Source organism: Salvelinus namaycush, chromosome 24 (assembly GCF_016432855.1).
Source record: "Salvelinus namaycush isolate Seneca chromosome 24, SaNama_1.0, whole genome shotgun sequence".
Classification (NCBI taxonomy): domain Eukaryota; kingdom Metazoa; phylum Chordata; class Actinopteri; order Salmoniformes; family Salmonidae; genus Salvelinus; species Salvelinus namaycush.
Genome location: NC_052330.1, coordinates 9,548,523 through 9,570,972, shown reverse-complemented (window position 1 = coordinate 9,570,972; position 22,450 = coordinate 9,548,523). Strand labels below are relative to the sequence as shown.

Below are 22,450 nucleotides of genomic sequence, written 5' to 3'. Positions count from 1 at the left end.
GTGTCAAGGAAATATCCCAAAACTGCCTTCTTAAATCAACTACAGTCAAAGTAGCTGGAAAAAATCATGTTTGTTTATATTCTGAGTAAACTGTCCCTTTTTAAAGATGGTATAGTGCAGGGGTCGGCAACAGGTGACGACTGTAAAATCACCAGAAATTCAGCTAAAAATGTATTTAGGAAATCTGTTCCCAAGTATTCCCACGAACAAAAAATGTGTAAACGTGTCTCAGTGTAATTAAAGGTATGAAATTATTGTTATTTTCAAATACAATCTATTTTTGTGCTTATTTGGGGTCAATTTGCAGTGTACAAATTATTATGATTATGTTCCGACCCCCCCCCACCACCATCCACTCTGACAAAAATCGTCCCGCGGCTGAATCTAGCCGACTACCCCAGGTATAATGTGTTTTTAAAATAAGAGCACTTTCCCTCAGATGGACAAAGAGGTTCAAAGTTGTTTTTGCTTAGCATCCAACTTGCTGGTTGCAATGGGCTTTGAATTACTCTGCAGTATTTTCAAGTATTCTTAAATGAATTGCAGCTTTTAAACCTTTTTTCAGTGGCATCTTGAAAGAGTCAAAGTCGTTTAGTCAACTTATTTATAATATCTGTACAAAATAGCATTAGTTAATTGGTTTGACTTGATTGATGTACACCTGGGGCAATGGACATTCAGGAGAATGGACTTTTACAGAATGTTCAGATAGAAATGAATTGTGTGTGCTCAACCAGCACTGCTATTAGTTGAAGGCAGCCAATCCAATAGTTTCAGAAAAGTAGTCACTTCCTGAGATCTGTATTCAAATAGTTTTGAAAAGTAGTCCTTTTTGGGGATCTGTATTCAAATAGTTGTAGTCACCTCCAAAGTAACTTTGTTTCCTTGGAAAATGTTTTACTTTCTGCAAAGCCTAGTTAAAACTATAGTTATCCCTGGTCTGAAGAGCATGAGACTCTGTAGAACTCAGGGCGTCCAAACGGAGGATAATTCGATCTATATAATAAGGTGTGTGTGGTATTGTTTGGATGCATACCAGTTAAAGTATTTCACAGCAGTTATTCAATCCCCTACTATATATACGGTAGATGCTTTAGTAGTGTGGTCTGTGGAGAGTCCGTAAATATGTCTGGGAGGTTTGGTGAGGTTACATAAACACAGGTCTTATTATTCCAGTATTGCATACCATTTATAGGATGGAAAACATCTTCTGTGGAGAGCCGGAGAGGAGAGATCTGTCCTGGGGCTCAGTAGGTCATTGTTTATTTGGAGGAGATTACTTTGTTATTGGAGGGAGGTCACTTTCTTCTGGGGACAGCCCTCCGTGTTCTCCTAACACTGTAGTGTCTGCTACCCAGGCTGGGCCACCGCTGGGCCCTGTCAGTGTCCAGCCCTAGCCCCATCCCTGGGCCCAGCCCGAAGCTTCTATATCATCAGGAAGACAGGGGAACCCAGGGATGAAAGGCTGGATTGTTTAACCTTTCAGGAAGGGAGTGCTCACCTCGAAGTGTGCAGGGACTAACAGAGCTGCTAATCCTAGTGGGATATTTGAGCTATTCTGTTTTCCCTCAGCTCCTCTGCTCTGGTCAAAGTGCTGAGTCCAGCCCTTTAGTGCCACAGTCCGTGTGTGTGTGTGTGCCTATTCCCCCTCATCCGTAGCCAAGTCCCTCCCCTATCAGCTGAAGACTGGGAGTCTAAAGTCCTGAAAAAGCTTTCCCTCTCACACTATTCCAGTTATTTCACATATTGGAGAATTAGATAGCGTATTTCACCACGTACGACTGTGTTCCTAGAGGTCTGATTAAAGGGAAAGACATTTCCAAGGACAAGTTGAACTGTATGTTTTGCAGGATATGTGTGAAGTCTGGATGGCATTGGTGTGCAAAAACGGGGCAGGCGGTAGCAGATCCAGTCAGTGCATGGATTGTGTTAAGGTAGCCTACCAGAGGCAGCGCAGGCTAGCTTTCTCAGTGCTTCCTAATTACATTCAATAATGAAACCTGTTTATCAAATTAGAAAGTTTATTCAGCATTTACTTTGATGTTGGTTTTGCACCACTGTGTTAAACTCACCAGTGACAGTGACTAGCTGCCACCACTTTGACAACAACAAACTCATTTGTCACCAGCTGCTGTGTGCTGGAGGGAGGGTGTTATGTCCTGGAAAGGTTTATAATAAAGCTTTTGGAGAGGGCGGCAAGTAGCCTAATGGTTAAGAGCGCTAGGGGTTAAATACCTTGCTCAAGGGCCCAATTGCTCCAACAAGTCGGTCTGGATAAGAGCGTCTGCTAAATGACAAATGTAAATGTAAAATAGTGGCTGAGCTGCAGATGGAATTAGTTTAACAAGCAGTGTGTATGTGTCTTGGGGGGTGTGTGTGTGTGTATGTGTCTTGGGGGGTGTGTGTGTGTGTCTGTCATCGAGGATGACGGTTGTGTTGTTGGTTTGTCTGTGCAATGTGCGTGCGAGAGCGCGTGACGTGCGTCAGCATGCACTGACGCTGTTGTTTGTGTGCCTTGTTTGTGTATTGTTTGCTGGTCAGTGTGGGTGTTTATTTAAGGAGGGTGGGATGTTCCATGCTCCTGACAGGGACACCTGGCGGGTGGTAAGTCAGTAAGCATTAGGTCACGTGGCTAGTCCACATTCTAGAATACGCGATCACAGACGGGGACACGGCCCAAATGCCAGCCTATCCCCTATATATTCACTACCAGGGTCCCCTAGTGCTCTAGTCAAAGTAGTGCACTACATAGGGAATAGGGTGGCATTTGGAAGAGTCAACATCCCCCAAGGTTATGTGCTTGATAGGGAGGGATGATGCCCACTGGCCAGTAAGAAAAGGGCAAGTGAGCCTGAGAGCAGGTGCCCTAGCAGTATTTAAGGGCCAGGTGTTGCTGGGTAGTATAATGGCCAAGCACAGCAGGCCTGGCGTCTGAGCCAGCAGGGAGTGGGACACCCTGTGGACTGGAGGAATGTTGTCTGTGGGCTGTAGTACTATAGCCTCGTGAAACCAGACTGAAGGTGGAATAGAGGCTCTTTGACTGGGACGCAGCAGCAGGAAGGGGTTTGGATGGGGTGTTGGTATCCTTGGGGCTGCAGCTACTGGCAGGGCTCCAGGTACCAGGCCGGGCCTCCCAGGCAGCCTCCCCAGCTCTGGGGCACACCGATTGGTGCTCCCGTGTAGGAGGGACCGGCAGAGGCCTGGAATCGACATCTGGGCCGCATTTCACATGCTCCGATACACTACGACCGCAACTATGCAGCCCACAATAGTTGCGATGGTGCTTTTGCTTTGCCTGTGAATTGAGCAGAAGGAGTTGCAGCGGCTGCTATGAATATTATATAGGGATACAATGTATTCATACCCCTTGACTTATTGCACATTTTGTTGTTACAGCCTGAATTCAAAATGTATTAAATATATATTTTTCTCTCACCATCTACACACACACAACCCCATAACAACAGTGAAAACATGTTTTTAGAAATGTTAGCACATTGTTTTTGAAAATGAAATACAGAAATATCTCATTTACATAAGTATTCCCACCTCATTTGCTATGACACTCCAAATTGAGGTCAGGTCAGGTGCATCTCATCTCATTGTCTCATCCTCTGAAACATGACCTGCCAAACTGTGCTCCTTAATACCTGCCCGCTTAACCCGGAAGCCAGCTGCACCAATGTGTCGGAGGAAACACCGCTCAACTGACGACCTAAGTCAGCTTGCATGCGCCAGGCCCGCCACAAGGAGTAACTACAGTGCGATGAGCCAGTAAAGCCCTCTCCACCAAACCCTCTCCTAACCCGGACCACGCTGGGCCAATTATGCACCGCCCTATGAGACTCCCGGTCACGGCCGGTTATGACATAGCCCGGGATCAAACCCGGGTCTGTAGTGACGCCTCAAGCACTGCGATGCAGTGCCTTAGATCACTGCGCCACTCGGGAGGCCACAAGGTGATAGGTTTCGAGTATAGGGTTAGTTGGTAGGGTAATTAAAATGTATTTTATTTCTTTATTTTCCCGGTTCCCCTTTCTCATTTTGTATCACAAAGTGTAATATATTTATACTATAGTTCAGTTGGAGGCAGTAATGCAACATATTGGATGCCAACTGCCATTAAATATCACAGAAGTGCATGTCAGAGCAAAAACTATACCATGAAGTCCAAGGAACTGACCGTAGATCTCCGAGAGAGAATTGTGATTAAAGCATATATCTGGGGAAGGGTATTAAACTTTTTCTAGAGTGTTGAAAGTTTCCAAGAGCACAGTGGTCTCTATCATTGGGAAATGGAAAAAAAGATGGAACTGCCTAGAGCTGGCAGCCCCGTCCGAACAAACTGAGCAACCGGACAAGAAGGACCTTGGTCAGGGAGGTTACTAAGAACCCAGTGACCACTCTGACCGAAATACAGAGTTCCTTGGCTGAGATAGAAGACTAAAAGCTGTAATTGCTGCCAAAGGTGCTTCTACAAGCATTCACTCAGGGGTGTGAATACTTAGTGCCTTCAAAAAATATTCATATTTCTTATTCCACATGTTGTTGTTACAGCCTGAATTTTAAATTGATTTAATAGATTTTGTTCTCAGTCATCTGCACATTAATACCCCATAATAACAAAGTGAAAACATGTTATTAGAAATGTAATCTACATATCTCATTTACATAAGTATTCCCCTGAGTCAATACAAGTTAGAATCACCTTTGGCAGTAATTACAGCTGTTAGTCTTTCTGGGTAAGTCTCTATAAGAGCTTTCCACACCTGGATTGTACAATATTCTTTAAAAATAATCTTCAAGCTCTGTCAAGTTAGTTGTTGATCACTGCTAGACAGCCATTTTCAAGTCTTGCCACAGATTTTCAAGCCAATTTAAGTCAAAACTAACTAGACCACTCGATGTCGTCTTGGTAAGCAACTCCAGTGTATATTTGACATTGTGTTGTAGGTTATCGTCCTGCTGAATTTGGTGAATCAAATTTTATTGGTCACGTACATGTGATTAGCAGATGTTATTGCGGGTGTAGCGAAATGCTTGTGCTTCTAGCTCCGACAGTGCAGTAATATCTAACAAATTACACTATATATACCCAATACACACATCTAAGTAGGAATGAATTAAGACTATATACATATGGACAAGCAATGTCAGAGCGGAAAGGACTAAGATACCGTAGAGTAGTATAAAATACAGTATATACATATGAGATGAGTATTGCCAGATACAGTTGATGTCGGAAGTTTACATACACCTTAGCCAAATACATTTAAACTCAGTTTTTCACAATTCCTAACATTTAATCCTCGTAAAAATTCCCTGTCTTAGGTCAGTTAGGATCACCACTTTATTTTAAGAATGTGAAATGTCAGAATAATAGTAGAGAATTATGTATTTCAGCTTTTATTTCTTTCATCACATTCCCAGTGGGTCAGAAGTTTACATACACTCAATTAGTATTTGGTAGCATTGCCTTTAAATTGTTTAACTTGGGTCAAACGTTTTGGGTAGCCTTCCACAAGCTTCCCACAATAAGTTGGGTGTAACTGAGTCAGGATTTTAGGCCTCCTTGCTTACACACACTTTTTCAGTTCTGCCCACAAATTTTCTATAGGATTGAGGTCAGGGCTTTGTGATGGCCGCTCCAATATAATTGACTTTGGTGTCCTTAAGCCATTTTGCCACAACTTTGGAAGTATGCTTGGGGTCATTGTCCATTTGGAAGACCCATTTGCGACCAAGCTTTAACTTCCTGACTGATGTCTTGAGATGTTGCTATAATATATCCACAAAATGTTCCTTCCTCATGATGCCATCTATTTTGTGAAGTGCACCAGACCCTCCTGCAGCAAAGCACCCCCACAACATGATGCTGCCACCCCCGTGCTTCACAGTTGGGGATGGTGTTCTTCTGCTTGCAAGCCTCCCCCTTTTTCCTCCAAACATAATGATGGTCATTATGGCCAAACAGTTCTATTTTTGTTTCATCAGAACAGAGGACATTTCTCCAAAAAGTACGATCTTTGTCCCCATGTGCAGTTGCAAACCGTAGTCTGGCTTTTTTATGGCAGTTTTGGAGCAGTGGCTTCTTCCTCGCTGAGCGTCCTTTCAGGTTATGTCGATATAGGACTCGTTTTACTGTGGATATAGATAATTTTGTACCTGTTTCCTCCAGCATCTTCACAAGGTCCTTTGCTGTTGTTTTGGGATTGATTTGCACTTTTCGCAGCAAAGTACGTTCATCTCTAGGAGACAGAAGGCGTCTCCTTCCTGAGCGGTATGACGGCTGCGTGGTCCCATGGTGTTTATACTTGCGTACTATTGTTTGTACAGGTGGCACCTTCAGTCGTTTGGAAATTGCTCCCAAGGATGAACCAGACTTATGGAGGTCTACAATGTTTTTTCTGAGGTCTTGGCTGATTTCTTTTGATTGTCCCATGATGACAAGCAAAGAGGCACTGAGTTTGAAGGTAGACCTTGAAATACATCCACAGGTACACCTCCAATTGACTCAAATGATGTCAATTAGCCTATCAGAAGCTTCTAAAGCCATGACATAATTTTCTGGAATTTTCCAAGCTGTTTAAAGGCACAGTCAACTTAGTGTATTGTATGTAAACTTCTGACCCACTGGAATTGTGATACAGTGAATTCTAAGTGAAGTAATCTGTCTGTAAACAATTGTTGGAAAAATGACTTGTCATGCACAAAGTAGATGTCCTAACCAACTTGCCAAAACTATAGTTTGTTAACAAGAAATGTGTGGAGTGGTTGAAAAATGAGTTTTAATGACTCCAACCAAAGTGTATGTAAACTTCTGACTTCAACTGTATGTAAACATTATTAAAGTGACTAGTGTTCCATTCCTTAAAATGGCCAGGGATTTCTAGTCAATGCTTATAGGCAGCAGCCTCTATTGTGCTAGTGATGGCTGTTTTTCAATCTCTCGGTCCCAGCTTTGATGCAACTGTACTGACCTCGCCTTCTGGATGATAGCAGGGTGAACAGGCAGTGGCTAGGGTGGTTGAGGTCCTTGATGATCTTTTTGGCCTTCAGGTGCTGTAGGTGTCCTGGAGGGTGGGTGTTTGCCCCCGGTAATGCGTTGGGCAGACCGCACCACCCTCTGGAGAGCCTTGCTGTTGCGGGCGGTGCAGTTGCCTTACCAGGAGGTTATACAGCCCGACAGGATGCTTTCAATTGTGCAGCTGTAGAAGTTTGAGGGTTTTAGGTGACAAGCCAAATTTCTTTAGCCTCCTGAGGTTGAAGAGGCTCTGTTGCGCCTTCACCACACTGTCTGTGTGGGTGGTCCATTTCAGTTTGTCAGTGACGTGTACGCCAAGGAACTTGAAGCTTTTCACCTTCTCCACCGAGGTCCCATTGATGTAGATAGGGGGGTGCTCCCTCTGCTGTTTCTTGAAGTCCACAATCATCTCCTTTGTTTTGTTGATGTTGAGTGAGAGGTTGTTTCCCAGGCACCACACTCCCAGTGTCTGTTGGAAAGCAGACTGAACCAGGTTTTCCTCTAGGATTTTGCTCTCCCGTTTTCTTTTGATCAACAAAAAAAAACTCGCTAGGCCTTGCCGATGACAAGCATACCCATAACATGACGCAGCCACCACGCTTGAACATTTGAAGAGTGGTACTCAGTAATGTGTTATGTTGGATTTGCCCCAAACATAACGCTTTGTATTCAGGACAAAATTAATTTCTTTGCCACATTTTATGCAGTTTTACTTTAGTGCCTTATTGAAGACAGGATACATGTTTTGGATTATTTGTATTCTGAACCGTCTTCCTTTTTCGCTCTGTCATTTAGGTTAGTGTTGTAGAGTAACTACAATGTTGATCAATCCTCAGTTTTCTCCTATCACAGCCATTCTTAACTGTTTTAAAGTCACCATTGGCCTCATGGTGAAATCACTGAGCGGTTTCCTTCCTCTCTGGCAATTGAGTTAGGAAGGACACCTGCATCTTTGTAGTGACTGGGTGTATTGATACACCATCCAAAGTGTAATTAATAATTTCCCCATGTTCAAAGGGGTATTCAATGTCGGCTTTTTTATTTTGACCCATCTACCAATAGGTGCCCTTTGCAAGGCGTTGGAAACCCTCCCTGGTCTTTGGCTGAATCTGTGTTTATAAATTCACTGCTTGACTAAGGGACCTTATAGATATGAGGTAGTACAGATGTATGCCTGAAACATGAGGACTCTGCCCCCCCCCCCAACTCACAACTACAAACACATACTGTATACGCTAACAAACATGTAGATCCTCCTTACAGCACATTGTCCACATTTGAACACAATGTGCTAAGACCATTGTTCTATGTTCCATATATGCTTCCCATTGCATCTTACCATCGCTCTTATGACGTCTAGAAAGTAATCAATTGTAAGCATCTACTAGCCTTTTGTCTGTTTTCCACTAGACGTGGCAGCTGTGTTCTGACGAGACGCTTGTGTACTTTGCGTCTGTCCCATAGATGAAGCATGTTGAGGAGCGCTTCGGAGAAGATGCCAACAAGGAGGTTCTGCTCATGTGCATCGGCGTCACGTCCGGCGTGGGCCGCCTCATCTTTGGCCGGGTGGCTGACTACGTACAGGGAGTGAACAAAGTCTACCTGCAGGTAAAGTCTACTAACCTCGAGGTCTTGCACAGGTCATTACTAGGTCTTAAAAGATACCCTATTCCCTATATAGGGCACTACTTCTGGCCCGATGACACCCCACTCTCCATAAAGTCTACTATGTGTGGAATTTAGGGTGTTATTTCAGATGTAGCCTGAACCCCATGTCATAACCATTACTCTGATTAATGCAAAGAAGCAATGCTGCTCTGTGCATCACATTCATGTCGCCTCTGACATCCCTTCCGGTCTCCTCCCGCCCAGGTGTCTTCGTTCATGGTCATTGGCGTGATGTCCATGATGATCCCTCTGTGTCATGTGTTCGGAGGGCTGATCGCGGTGTGTCTGCTCATGGGCCTGTTCGACGGCTGTTTCATCTGCATCATGGCCCCCATCGCCTTCGAGCTGGTGGGCTCTCAGAACGTGTCCCAGGCCATCGGCTTCCTGCTGGGCATGATGTCTGTGCCCATGACCGTGGGGCCTCCTATTGCAGGTACAGTTAAGCAGTCAAGCCGGTTGGCCGTGTTTGAGATGGCATCTTCCCGGGGGGAAATAGGAAAGTTAGTATGAGGCAGGAAAAAGTTAAATCAATCATAGAGCCACTGAATTGGTTAGGCTGTACTGTTTGAAAGATATTAGCATTTAGCTTGACGCTGTAAAACGTTTCTCCCTGGAGTATGATTCTGAGCTTTAGTTGTTTTTCTATAAACCTCTGGTTCCACCTGGTGTTTCTGTGCAACTGTGAAAGTGAAATGCTCCATACTCTACCATACACAAAGGAACATAAAGAAATTGATTCACAACATGGCGACTTTGCACCTTCTACAATTACAACTTGATATGAGTAGAGACATTATCTTGTGAATATGATACTCGTGTAAGAAATTCTATACCTTGTGGAAGATGCATACATTTCACCACTGGAATGTTGACTGCACAGACGTCCATTCATGTTAATCTCTTTCTAATTTAGATATCATTCATATCCACATGAGTCATGTGCAACCTGTTTGCACTGTATAAAAAACAAAAGGCATCAGTTTTTCTCTGAAATAGACCAGCATTCCAGGAAGAAAGGGAAACAAGGTGGTAGAAGCAGGGAATGCAGGAAGTCATGCAACCTAGTGATGTTAAGGGAAGGAAACCACAATCCACAAAGGGGGGTCAGACTGAGGGGCCTAATTAGCCCTGACCCCAATCCACTCAGTTTTCACTAGCCAGTAATAATCAGCTCTTTGTATTAAAAGAGAGGGTTTGTACTAACCCAGTACCACTGGGCAAAATCTGATTGAATCAATGTTGTTTTCATGTAATTTCAACCCAAAAAATCTATGTTGAATCCACGTGGAAAACTGATTCGATTTGCAAAAAGTCATCATAAGGGCAATTGGTATTTTTGTCACCCAAATTTTTACCTAAATCCAATAACATGATTGATTTTATTTTTCACGGTGAATTGCCATTAGTTGACAACTCAACCAAATGTAAATCAAAACTAGACATTGAACTGCTGTCTCTGCCCAGTGGGTACCTGGTATCACTCTGTCCCAGCTCAGATAAGCCTACCTTTTTGTTGATTTAATGATGAACGAGTCCCAGATATTTATATGTCTCTCTCTCTCTAGGGTTCCTGAGGGACAGGCTGGGGAGTTATGACGTGGCCTTCTATTTGGCTGGTATCCCGCCTATCATCGGTGGGGCCGTGCTGTGTCTGATCCCCTGGGTGGAGGCTAGACGTATCAGGAGAGAGCAGGAGGAGGCAGCCAAAGATGGCACCCAAGAGCAGATGCTGGAGTTCAAGAGGAACAGTGGGGGTCAGGGAGATGCCCTAACAGTAAAGAGCGCAACCCCCGACTCTGTCATCTAAGTCTCCCAAAACACACTCAAAACAAAGATACAACTAGACATACAGACAGTTCATATTCACTCGCAGGAACTTGGAACTGCTGGTTTATCATATTTTTGTATGATACAAGTATAGATGAAATATGTATTGACCTGTGTATGTGTAAACAATATTTTAATGGCTGCTTTTGCAGGAGAATGTGGGGCAAATGCTGAAGTAATACTACATATCAGTTATACACATAGATACTCAACAAACACAATTGAACATGAAGGTGGTCTTGAAGAGCTATGCATCGGATTGTTTTCCAATCTTGCAGCTGTTGAATTAACTTGAAGGTTAAAATGAGGAAATCTCACATTTTTTAAATATTTCATACAAGGGAACGCACGCTTCATTTGGGTGCTTTTTGAAGTCTGCAACCACTTACTTACATGAGAATAGCAGTGGCCAGCCTCGCTAGAAAATTCCCTCGTTTTCAATGTGCATTTTTTTTAAGGGCATTGAGGATCATTCTCATCATTGCCTAGAAATGTTCAATACAAGCTTGAATATAGTTTAGGCTTAGCAGAATTTTGAGGAGAAAAACAAACTAGATTTATTGGGTTTGATGAAAAATATACATTTCCAATAAACGCTAGGGACATATAATTGACCATATACGGTAAAAGAAACTGTAATATCAACAAAAAAAAATCTCTAATTATCCCATAAGTAGTATAGGTAAGTAAAGTGTGTTTTGGACACAGATGTTGCTTGTTTTGACAACAGTATAACAAAGAATCTACTGCTAAGTAGAATTTAACCGGGAAAAAAGCTGCTTTTGAAAGTCAACCCTTTTCTGTTTATAGCACAGAGTGATCTGTGGGGGTTTGATACTCTCTTAAAACATGCCAAGATTGTGAATTTGTGAGTCGTGAGGTATGACCTGACCATACAATATCACTTCAAAGAAGTGCTTTATGAGATAATGGGTGGGGAGGTAGTTAGTTCCTAGTGGTTGTACGGCTTACTATTGTCTTAGTTTTAAAGGTCACCTTGAAGGTGCTTGAGCACCAAGGGAGCAGCTTGAAGCACAATTACAGCGTCCCACCCGTGAAATATGAAACGTCATCTCAAGGCTGCAGTACTCTGGACCTGAAATGGGCCTGACTTTACCTGAGGCTGTATTCAGTCGTTAGTATCTCTGATACAGTATAACTTGAATGCGCCGTACACCGTGCCTGAGAATCCTTTTCAGTGTTTTTGAACCAAAACCAACATTGTCATTTTGTATACATAGTTTATAGCAGCTCAGAGCAGGATTCTCAAACTGAACGTCTGCTTGTCTGACTATGCAACGTGAGCGAAGGATGAACGTCAGTGTTGATTATAAGGAGTAATTTACATGAAACGGAGATGAATTAATATTATGAATAGATTTTTTATTGTTGATGGCAGTATTTTGTCCAGCACATATAAACCAATGTTATACTTTCATATATTCTAATTGTAGTAGGCTCACTATGTCCACCATATTTCAAATGTAATTTGATATGTAATCATTGACAAATGTGACCATTAGTCAAGTTAACTATTGACTATGTGCTCAGTTCATTAGCCTTTTGTTAGGAAAAATATATTTGTTTTAATGATATTTTTCATATTTGTATTTATTTTTTTCTAGAATTTGTTTAGTGGCTGATGTCATGCCATAATTAATTGGTGCTTTCCTTTCTCATATTATTTGATGTTTTGAAGACCAAAACAACCTTTTGTATTGATTATTTTGGGTGTGCCCTTGAAATGTAAAGAAAATGGCTGATTATCTATGGTCAATTCTATTTGCCAAAGCACCACCCTCAGGATAGTTTATTAGGCTTTTCAAACATGTTATGTTTTAAATCACCCTCCTGAATTTCAACAATTATTGATAATTATAAAGATTGCTCTTGGAGAACTTGAAGACCCACAACTTTTACAGTGTAGGATTTTGACTCGACAATCCCTTGACCACTAAGCACGCAGAAAAGTCATAACTTATCAAAATCCAAACTATCCAGCTCTGTAGGTCATTGGTTTCACCAAGGCAAGACTTGTGACACAATCTACCTCAGATGTCATCCAAATTTCTAGTATTTTGTCCTAGACAGTATTTGCAGGACAGAAAGAGGCTTTCAGTTCAAACCATAACACGTGATGGTCATGTTTTGTATGGGCAATATTTCCCTTCCACTGTATGTCTTTATACAGTCGATATCCAAACATTAGGAGAGACTCTGTAAAAGAGTCTCCCAGCTTCCTAGCCATCACTGTTTGCTCTGAACGGGATTGCTGCCTATCTGTACCACAGAAAAGTGTTTGTCTGAGAAGTGCAGTACTTCAGTGTAATTTTGTGACCAGGGAAATGCAAATAGATAAAATCTTGCTTTGGGAATTCTGTTTTTTTTCTATGCTTTGAATTTCCAGTTTAGATATGTTTTTTTGATATCGATGTGAGAATTCGATAATACCCATGTCACAAGGAATGTTTTGGATACATTTTTGGGGGTTTTGTTTTTCTAACCAGAGCATACATCTCTATTAGGGAAATGTCAAATTATATATAATTTGTTTTATCAAGTCTTCTTTTTCTTGTTAAGTTCATCTTTTAGTTATAATTGCTATATTATTATTTTTACTTTACATCCTAGACATACGCAGTTGCACAATTCACCGATGAAAGCCTCAGGTAATTTCTCAAGTAATAGAAATTCCTGAAATTGTACCCTGGAGGTTTTACTGAGATACCTCTTTGCCATACACATCTTAGTAATTATTAATTACATTATCTCGTACTGAATTAATTCCTTGGCATCCAAAGAAGTTTGTCACCTTTTGGGAATGTCCCAGTATTTAGATCATATGAAGAGAATTTAAAGATTTAGTTAATGCATGTTATATTTTTGTTTAGTGGTTAAAGACCAAATTCAACAGCATATTGTTTGAAATTATTAAATTAACATTTTTCTAGTTACATATGCAGGTTATATATATATAGATTTTATTCAAACTCTTTTGCTGTTCACAGGTGTAATTCAGAGTGTATATCTATGCCTAATGCAACTAGAATTCTACCACACTGTCACAAAATATCAACTTTGCGGCTTTCACTTTCACCCCATGTTATGTGCATTGTTCTTCTCTCATTTTGTTGTTCACACAGATACAGTTTGTATTTCTTTACAGATACAGTATATATGTATTTCTTTAAAATACACATTTTATATTGCTGATCATTAAAATCTCTTCACTTTATGTAGTTATTTCAGCATTTTATTGCTTTTCTAATTGCCTTAATTTTATTGCATTATTTAATGTTTTAATTTAATTGTATGATATGTAATGTCATAGTACTATGTACAACTGAAATTAAAGTACATTTTTAACAAAGTAAGGATGTGTTTAAGTTTTTTTCCCCTTGAGTTTCTCATCATTCATCACTCTCCAGTTGCATCATGGGAAAATTATACATCCCAATTTGAGCCTACCAATGTCTGTCAACCTATAGGGCCTGGTTTATTTAAGCTACTTTATGCATGTACACACACTGAAAAACAAAGAGTGTTTGCTGTAATCCAATGTCAATACTGGACCATCCTTCCTCTTAACACATTTTTCTCACACGTCTCTGTCATACAGGGGAGTCAGACTCTTGCCAAAGCAAGCCATCAAGTATAGATGGCCAATCTGCGTGGCCAAGCACGACTCCAACACCATTAAGTTTGCTGACGACACAACGGTGGTAGGCCTGATTACCGACAACGATGAGGCAGTCTATAGGGAGGAGGTCAGAGGACCCCAACCTCTCTCAACGTGAGCAAGACAAAGGAGTTGATCGTGGACTACAAGAAAAGGAGGGCCGAACACGCCCCCGTTTCACATCGACGGGGCTGTAGTAGAGTGGGTCGAGAGTTTCAAGTTCCTTGGTGTCCACATCACCAACAAACTATTATGGTCCAATGACACTAAGACAGTTGCGAAAAGGGTACGACAACACCTTTTCCCCCTCAGGAGACTAAAAAGATTTGGCATGAGTCCCCAGATTCTCAAAAAGTTATACAGCTGCACCATCGAGAGCATTCTGACTGGTTGCATCCCCACCTGGTATGGCAACTGCTCGGCATCCGACCCTAAGGCGCTACAGAGGGTATTGCGTACGGCCCAGTACATCACTGGGACCAAGCTTCCTGCCATCCAGGACCTATATACTAGGCGGTGTCAGAGGAAGGCCCAAGAAACGGTCAAAGACTCCAGTCACCCAAGTCATGGACTGTTCTCTCTGCTACCGCACGGCAAGCAGTCGGTACATGAGCGCCAAGTCTAGGTCCAAAAGGCTCCTTAACAGCTTCTACCCCTAAGCCATAAGACTGCTGAACAATTAATCAAATGGCCACCCGGATTGATCCCCCTATTGCATTGACCCCCCCCCCCCCCCCCTTTTGTTTTTATACTGCTGCTACTCGCTGTTTATTATCTATGCAGTCACTTTACCGCTACCAACGTGTACAAATTACCTCGGCCACTGACTCGGTACCTGTACCCCATGTATATTGCCTCGTTATTGTTATTTTGTGTTACTTGTATACATTTATTTTTCCTTTAGTTTATTTAATAAATGTTTTCTTAACTCTTTTCTTAACTGCATTGTTGGTTAAGTGCTTGTAAGTAAGCATTTCACGGTATTCTGCGCATGTGACAAATACAATTTGTATAGAAGGCCAATCTTCAGAAGATGTGAAGACATTTTCAGTAAATGTAGACATTCTTACAAGTATAATTACCTTTTCTTGCATGTAAAGCACAAAAGCAAAAATATTCGTAAGGAAAACGTCACATTTTTATTATGACCTCTAGAGGTCCCTGTTTCCAACGACAATTTAAATCATACTACTACTTCCTATACGCTGACGCTTTAGCTGAGCCTATCATCCATGGAACCACATCGTAGTAGTAAAGATTTTTATAACTAAACCAAGATAGACAACAGCCTGTCGTTTCCAATGGAAACAAATTAGTCATAGTGGGCAGAACCAGCAAGGAGGTGGGCAGAGCCAAGCACGAGCTAGCGAGATCCCATTGGCGCGTTCTAGCAGATATCTGCATATTTCCGTTAGGGAACGCCTCCTCTGTGAAGTGCGCGTGTGCTCGATTCACCATTGCACTCCTAAACAACGCGATTTTTTTTTTTTTGGAAAGGGTAAAGTCTACAAAACTTTGTTCACTCTGTTCATAACATATTATAGTTTTGGGAAATGAAAACTGTATTGAGATCAAATGTTTCATCGATGAGAAAATGTGCAGAATGTCAACCAAAATCCATCTCGTTCCATCTTCTCCTACTGCCGGCCAGTGGGCTTCCTCTCACTACCACATTTGGTAATGAAAGGAAACGCTAAGCGGATGCTTCCATTTATACATCCGGTGGGATATCTGTCTCACTGTGGTATTAGGCTTTTGCCGCGTTCACATACTAGCCGAAAAACTAGGAAACTCGTCAAATTCGTTTACACGCGGCACGTGTATAACTACAACCAGTTACCAAGTCAGAAATGAACGAGTTTCCTAGTTCCGGCTAGCACCTGAACGTGGCATATTATCTGCAGCCACCATTCTCCCGGATGACAGAATTAACCGAAGGAATATCTCGACCTCGCCAACTTGTAGTCCTAAAAAACGGAAATGAGTTACCTCTGGTTCGTTCAGCCATTCCTATGTGGAAAATGAATGAGGAAAGAATATGGTTTTGGGGTAAAAGGCGGAAAATAAAGTAGGAGGTTAGCACAGGCTTAGGAGATCCTATACGTTTTGTTCTATGAGATAATATCAGTCAGTTAATATGACCTTTAAAAATTATTGTAACGACCCTGGGTTAAGACTTTTATGTGCTTTTTTTATTTTTCATAAACGCTTAAAAATGCACAAAAAGTGACGTTAGCTGAACAAAACGAATAAGATATCCTAAGCCTGCGTTTACCACATACCTTATTCTCGGCATTTATCCAAAAACTCCATTCATTTTGTACAACGAACCATGGCGGAGTTAGTGCATACAAAAAGACGCCATTACTATTTATCTCTATAACAGAGTAGGATATCAGAACTTGTCGTTCACTGAAGGCGCACCCGGTCAGTGCGCGTAGTTTGTTTACCAACTGCGCTGGCGCAAACTTGTCACCATTGCCAATCAGCAGGATTCAAACAAAGACGTTAGCCATAATTTGACAGCTCGACCATGTCTGCCTCGGCCGCCAGAGATCCTGTTGTGAAAAAGAAGCATGTTCGTTTCGCTAGAATGGAGGAGGATGATGATAACGATGACCAAGAGGAAGATACTCTGTTTGACAAGAGGAAAGACACGAGACGAGGGCTTAAGAGTGTAATGAAAGGAAGGAAGAGAAGTTCGAATTCAGAGTTCGATGATGAGGTTGAAATCATCGATAGAGGTGGCAGGGCCAGCGGTACTGGAGGCTGCAGCAGCTGGATGATCACCTTAGCGCTCTGTGCGTCATTCCTCGGCCTGGTAATGATGAATGCTTTTTTATTAGGCTAGTAGGCCAGCCCAAGGGACTGAATTGTAACCATTCTGTCATCATATGTACCTTTTATATCTGAGAATTGAATAGGGTCTCTGGTTTTATTGCATAGTTTGTTTTACATGGACATTATTGTTCTGGTTGTTTCCCTATCCCCATATCTTCACTAAAACTAAAATACAGGTTTTCTGTATGTGTTTTAAAGCTTCGTCTAATTTTACATGAGTCTCACATGGTCAGTAACTATTCCTATTCCCATTCGATAACATCTAGCATTTCCAAGATTCATTCATTAGTTCATTAGTTATGTGATTGTGGTTGTTTTAGTGGCATTAAAGACAATGGTTACTTTCTTATTCTCAGGTAAAATGAGCGTTGTTAGGGATATATTCTGAATGAGCCGGATTTGCATTTCATGGCAGTAAAACTAGCTCTTCAACTTAAGAACAGGTTTAAAAAGATCCGCCCCCTTGTTTTCAAATTTTCGCCTAAAATGACATACCCAAATCTAACTGCCTGTAGCTCTGGACCTGAAGCAAGGATATGCATATTATTGATACCATTTGAAAGGAAACACTTTGAAGTTTGTGAAAATGTGAAATGAATGTAGGAGAATATAACACATTAGATCTGGTAAAAGATAATACAAAGACATTTTTGTATTTTTTTGTAACATCTTTGAAATGCAAGAGAAAGGCCATAATGTATTATTCCAGCCCAGGCGCAATTTAGATTTTGGCCACTAGATGGCAGCAGTGTATGTGCAAAGTTTTAGACTGATCCAATGAACCATTGCATTTCTGTTCAAAATGTTGTATCAAGACTGCCCAAATGTGCCTACTTGGTTTACTAATATATTTTCAAGTTCATAACTGTGCATTCTCCTCACACAATAGCATGGTATTTTGCACTGTAATAGCTACTGTAAATTGGACAGTGCAGTTAAATTAACAATAATTTAAGCTTTCTGCCAATATCAGATATGTCTATGTTCTGGGATTTTTTTTTGTTACTTACAACCTCATGCTAATCGCATTAGCCTACGTTAGCTCAACCGTCCTGCAGGGGACCCACCTATCCTGTAAAGGTTTTAATTAAGCTTTTACTTTCTGGCACCTGTCAAAAGGTACAATTTTGAATAACTGCCGTCTTCCCGAAAGGGAAATGAAAACCCAAAATGTCACACTTTATATTATTTACCATTGGCTGCCACAAATAAAGTTCAAAATACCCTTAGAATATTACTGTATGTATCCTAGAAAAATGTATCCTAGAAAATGATGATGGCCCTAGATGCTACCACTGTTTGCCTAAGAACTCGGAGAAAGTTCTGAGATATGCGCTTACTTATACTTGCCTGTAGTACAGTGTACTCGTTTATTATTTATGTGTTCCAGGGGATGAGTATCTCTGTCTTAGGCCCCACCTTTCAAGACCTTGCCATCAACGTCAACCAGGACATCAGCAACATCTCCTACATCTTCGTAGGCCGCTCAATGGGCTATATAGGCGGCTCTGTGTTGTCCGGGATTCTCTTTGACTGTATGAACAGCCATCTGCTGCTGGGTATGTCTAACAGACTCAAATATACCTAGACTTCACTAAAATACAAATACATGGTGTCCATTGGCTCTGAAAAACATTCGATTTAACCTCTAAGATATTATTGTGGTCCTGTGTGGCTATGAGTTCGTAGAGCATGGCGCTAGCAATGCCAGGATCATACGTTTGATTCCTGCCCGGGCCACCCATACGAAATATGTATACATGCATGATTGTAAGTCGCTTTGGATAAAACTGTCTGCTAAATGGCATTTATTAGTATTAGTATTATTATATTAGTATACAGTATGCATTTGTTGTTGTTATTTTTATATTAGTATACAGTATGCACAGTGAATGCATCACCTTTGCTTGTCAAAGAATGCCTATGGTTGTTTTTGTGGGTGATCATGACTTTTATACAGTGCATGGTGCATGCTGGTTGAATACACCCCACTCCTCCTAACACTGTATCTTCTCCACAGGCCTCTCCATGTTGGTCACAGCGTTTGGGATGTTTGCCATCCCTTTCTCTAAGACGGCCCTTCTCCTCACTGCTCTGATGTCCAGTATTGGAGTTTCCATGGGCTTTCTAGATACAGGTGCAGTTAATCTCACAGTCTTTATCTTTAAGATAGTAAATACGTCTCTACTGCACACAGTACCAGAAGTGGTTGTCAGTGAATGTATCTGATGCTGTTTACTGTCCTCTCTGGTAGGTGGTAATGTCCTGATCCTGCAGACGTGGGGGGATCAGGCTGGCCCCCACATGCAGGCCTTGCACTTCAGCTTCGCTGCTGGGGCCTTCGCATCGCCCATCATCGCCAAGCTGCTCTTTGGAACGGACCTGGACGTGGCTACAAACAGCAGCATGGAAGCCCCGGTGGCAAACTCCACCTCCCCATCTGTCACAGACCACGTGCCCCAAACCGTGTCCTCTCCTACGATTATTCGCTTCGTCCACAGTAGCAGCACCCTCAAGTCCATGTGGGCCTACGTTGTGATCGGTGGTTTCATCCTGTTCGTCTCCCTCGTCTTCTTCATCCTTTACGCCCGCCACAGTCCCTCTAGTGGCAGGGCCCAGACCCCCTCAGGGAAACCCCTGGTGTCCAAGCACCACAACGCACTCATCGCTATGCTCTTTGTCTTCTTCTTCTGGTACGTGGGGGCCGAGGTGGCGTACGGCTCCTTTATCTTCACCTATGCTAAGGATTACATTCATATGGACGAGGCCCAGGCAGCAGGGCTCAACTCCCTGTTCTGGGGAACGTTCGCTGCCTGCCGGGGCCTGGCCATCTTCTTTGCGGCCTGCATGCACCCAGGCACCATGATTCTACTGAGCCTGGTGGGCTGCACCCTGTCCTCCCTGTTCCTCACCCTCTTCAACAGTAACAGGGTGGCCCTGTGGGTCTGCACTGGTGTCTACGGTGCCTCCATGTCGACCACTTTCCCCAGTGGGATCTCCTGGGTGGAGCAGTACACCACGGTGACCGGGCGCTCTGCTGCGGTGTTCGTGGTGGGGGCGGCCCTGGGGGAGATGGTGCTGCCCGCCCTAGTGGGCTTCCTACTGGGAAGGATCCATGATCACCCCTTGCTAATGTACCTGGCCCTGGGCACCGCCACCATCACCTCCATCCTCTTCCCCTTCATGTTCTGGCTGGCCTCGTCCCCCAGCGGCCCCAGTAGGACACCTCGCACCAGGAGCCACATGGAGCCTGACGACAGCGAGTACCGCCAAGCCCTGCTGGACTCGGGCGCCAATGACGAGGAAGAGGAGCAGGAGCAGCAGCGGGAACAGAAGCAGGATGACGAGGCCGACCAGTGGAATGATGCCGACTTCGAGGTCATCGAGATGGATGACGCCAGCCTTATGACCTCTCCTAATAAAGCGGCGCTCTCTTTATCTCCTAATAAAGTGTTGTCATCTCCTAACAAAGGGCTTCCACCACCTGATGTTGCTGGGACATCAGGGGACACCCCTGCCACATCTGTCCCCACTACTCTCCAGTCCCTGGAGCCAACAGTTGAGGCCTCTTTCTCAGACTCTATCTCTCTCCGGGGAGACTCACCCAGACGGAAACTGCTGCGTTCCTTGGACAGACAGAAGAGAGACTAGGGGCTAGATTCAATCAGATCAAGCATTAACCGGCGATTGCCGACACCCCCATAGCTGGTGTTTTGGTGGTGTAACTGCATTAGAGCTGTCAAATCGGAGCTGCTCCTCTTGTGGTCATTGTCACGAAGCCATACCCGTCCCACTCATGTTAGAAGTTCAGAATGAGAAAGTGTAGATTATATAGAAATAATGACGCTCAAATTTAAAATCATTAAACAAAATGAGGATTTCTATCAGCCTTATCGAAATGTAGATTTATATCTCACATTCCACTAAACAATTTATATACAGGCTGCATGGGATTTCTCTTAATGCGACTACGTGCAGCCAATGGCAATATCTGCTTTAGGTATAATGCCGGGAGCCACTTGTGGATTTGACAGCTCTAAGGCAGTTCCACCTCTTGACACTCTGCCTGGGAGCCCGGGATTCAATCGGATTAACAGTAAGGCCAGGATTCAATCCTAAAGCCAGGATTGCATCCGATCGTGCTTTGTCTGCAATGTACCTTTTTAAAGGCAATTTTCTCGCTTTCACATAGACCACATTTACAGTCAATGCTGCATATGTCGGCTCAATCGGAAATTACCTTTAAATTGTGCATTGTCACGAAGTGCGATCGGAATGAATACCGGCCTAAGGGCTCTAGTCTGTGAAATGCGCCATTACTCCAAGTGCTTTAAAGACATTACTGTATTCTAGAAGAGCCATGGCTCTCTTCAGAGAAACTTGTTGATGTCTGATTGTCAGTTACTGTAATTTGACCGGTTTAGTTTAACACACATGTAAATGTTTGATACTACAGATTTACAGTGCAATATAATTTACCCCACTCCTACACAGCTTATGTCTACTACATCATTTGAAGCTGTATGCTGTGGTGGAAATGGAATGTGTTTAAACATTAAGACCCCTTGCCACTGTTGCTGGTAATGAATTATAACAGGTACATTAGTGATTTCACAGAAGTGTAACACTAAACCTTTTTTCCTTTAGATATCCTAAAGACGTCATTTATATTTAGTCATATTTGAATTATCAGCAGTTAAAGATAGGAATTTTGCCACCAATGTGGCCTGATTTATGAATCATTTGTTTTTGTCAGACCTTTGTTTGAACAAATGTCGCGTTCACGTGCTAGTTGGAACTAGGAAACTCAAAAATGTTAGACTTGCTAACTCGTTGTAGAATGATGTTCCCGAGTTTCCCACTTGGAAATTATCAGAATCAAGCCACTGGGCAAAGATGTAAAATCAAATCAAATGTTATTAGTCACATGCGCCGAATACAATAAGTGTAGACCTTACAGTGAAATGCTTACTTACGAGCCCCTAACCAACAATGCAGTTTAATTGGATGTTCAGGAGTCTTATGGCTTGGGGGTAGAAGCTGTTTAGAAGCCTCTTGGACCTAGACTTGGCGCTCCGGTACCGCTTGCCGTGCGCAAGCAGAGAGAACAGTCTAGGACTAGGGTGGCTGGAGTCTTTGACAATTTTTAGGGCCTTCCTCTAACACTGTATAGAGGTCCTGGATTGCAGGAAGCTTGGCCCCAGTGATGAACTGGGCCGTACGCCCCAACCTCTGTAGTGCCTTGCGGTCGGAGGCCGAGCAGTTGCCATACCAGGCAGTGATGCAACCCATCAGGATGCTCTCGATGGTGCAGCTGTAGAACCTTTTGAGGATATGAGGACCCATGCCAAATCTTTTGTCTCCTGAGGGGGAATAGGTTTTGTTGTGCCCGCTTTACGACTGTCTTGGTG

General features: G+C 42.7%; 2 protein-coding genes across 2 annotated transcripts in view; both read left to right on the top strand.

The window, feature by feature from the left end:
* The window catches only part of LOC120019671 (monocarboxylate transporter 10-like), a 55,785-nt gene extending 41,892 nt beyond the window's left edge, over window positions 1-13,893 (top strand). Inside the window, exons 4-6 of the mRNA XM_038963043.1 lie at window positions 8,489-8,632; window positions 8,897-9,125; window positions 10,258-13,893. Coding sequence (XP_038818971.1) covers window positions 8,489-8,632; window positions 8,897-9,125; window positions 10,258-10,499 — 615 coding nt within the window. The 3' untranslated portion in view covers window positions 10,500-13,893. The remainder of the gene's footprint in view (window positions 1-8,488; window positions 8,633-8,896; window positions 9,126-10,257) is intronic.
* Window positions 13,894-16,478: 2,585 nt separating this feature from the next.
* Window positions 16,479-22,035, top strand: mfsd4b (major facilitator superfamily domain containing 4B). Its single transcript, XM_038963042.1, has 4 exons — window positions 16,479-17,019; window positions 18,430-18,598; window positions 19,060-19,176; window positions 19,294-22,035. The coding sequence occupies exons 1-4, from the start codon at window positions 16,732-16,734 to the stop codon at window positions 20,688-20,690; spliced, it is 1,971 nt and encodes a 656-aa protein (XP_038818970.1). The 5' UTR covers window positions 16,479-16,731; the 3' UTR covers window positions 20,691-22,035.
* Window positions 22,036-22,450: the final 415 nt, after the last annotated feature.

What these genes read in the sequence shown, in the direction of transcription:
- mfsd4b (XM_038963042.1), top strand. Translation starts at nt 16,732, where the DNA reads ATGTCTGCCTCGGCCGCCAGAGATCCTGTTGTGAAAAAGAAGCATGTT. An exon ending in GTGCGTCATTCCTCGGCCTG is followed by an intron (nt 17,020 to 18,429) that starts GTAATGATGAAT and finishes TATGTGTTCCAG; the next exon opens with GGGATGAGTATCTCTGTCTT. An exon ending in CATGGGCTTTCTAGATACAG is followed by an intron (nt 19,177 to 19,293) that starts GTGCAGTTAATC and finishes CCTCTCTGGTAG; the next exon opens with GTGGTAATGTCCTGATCCTG.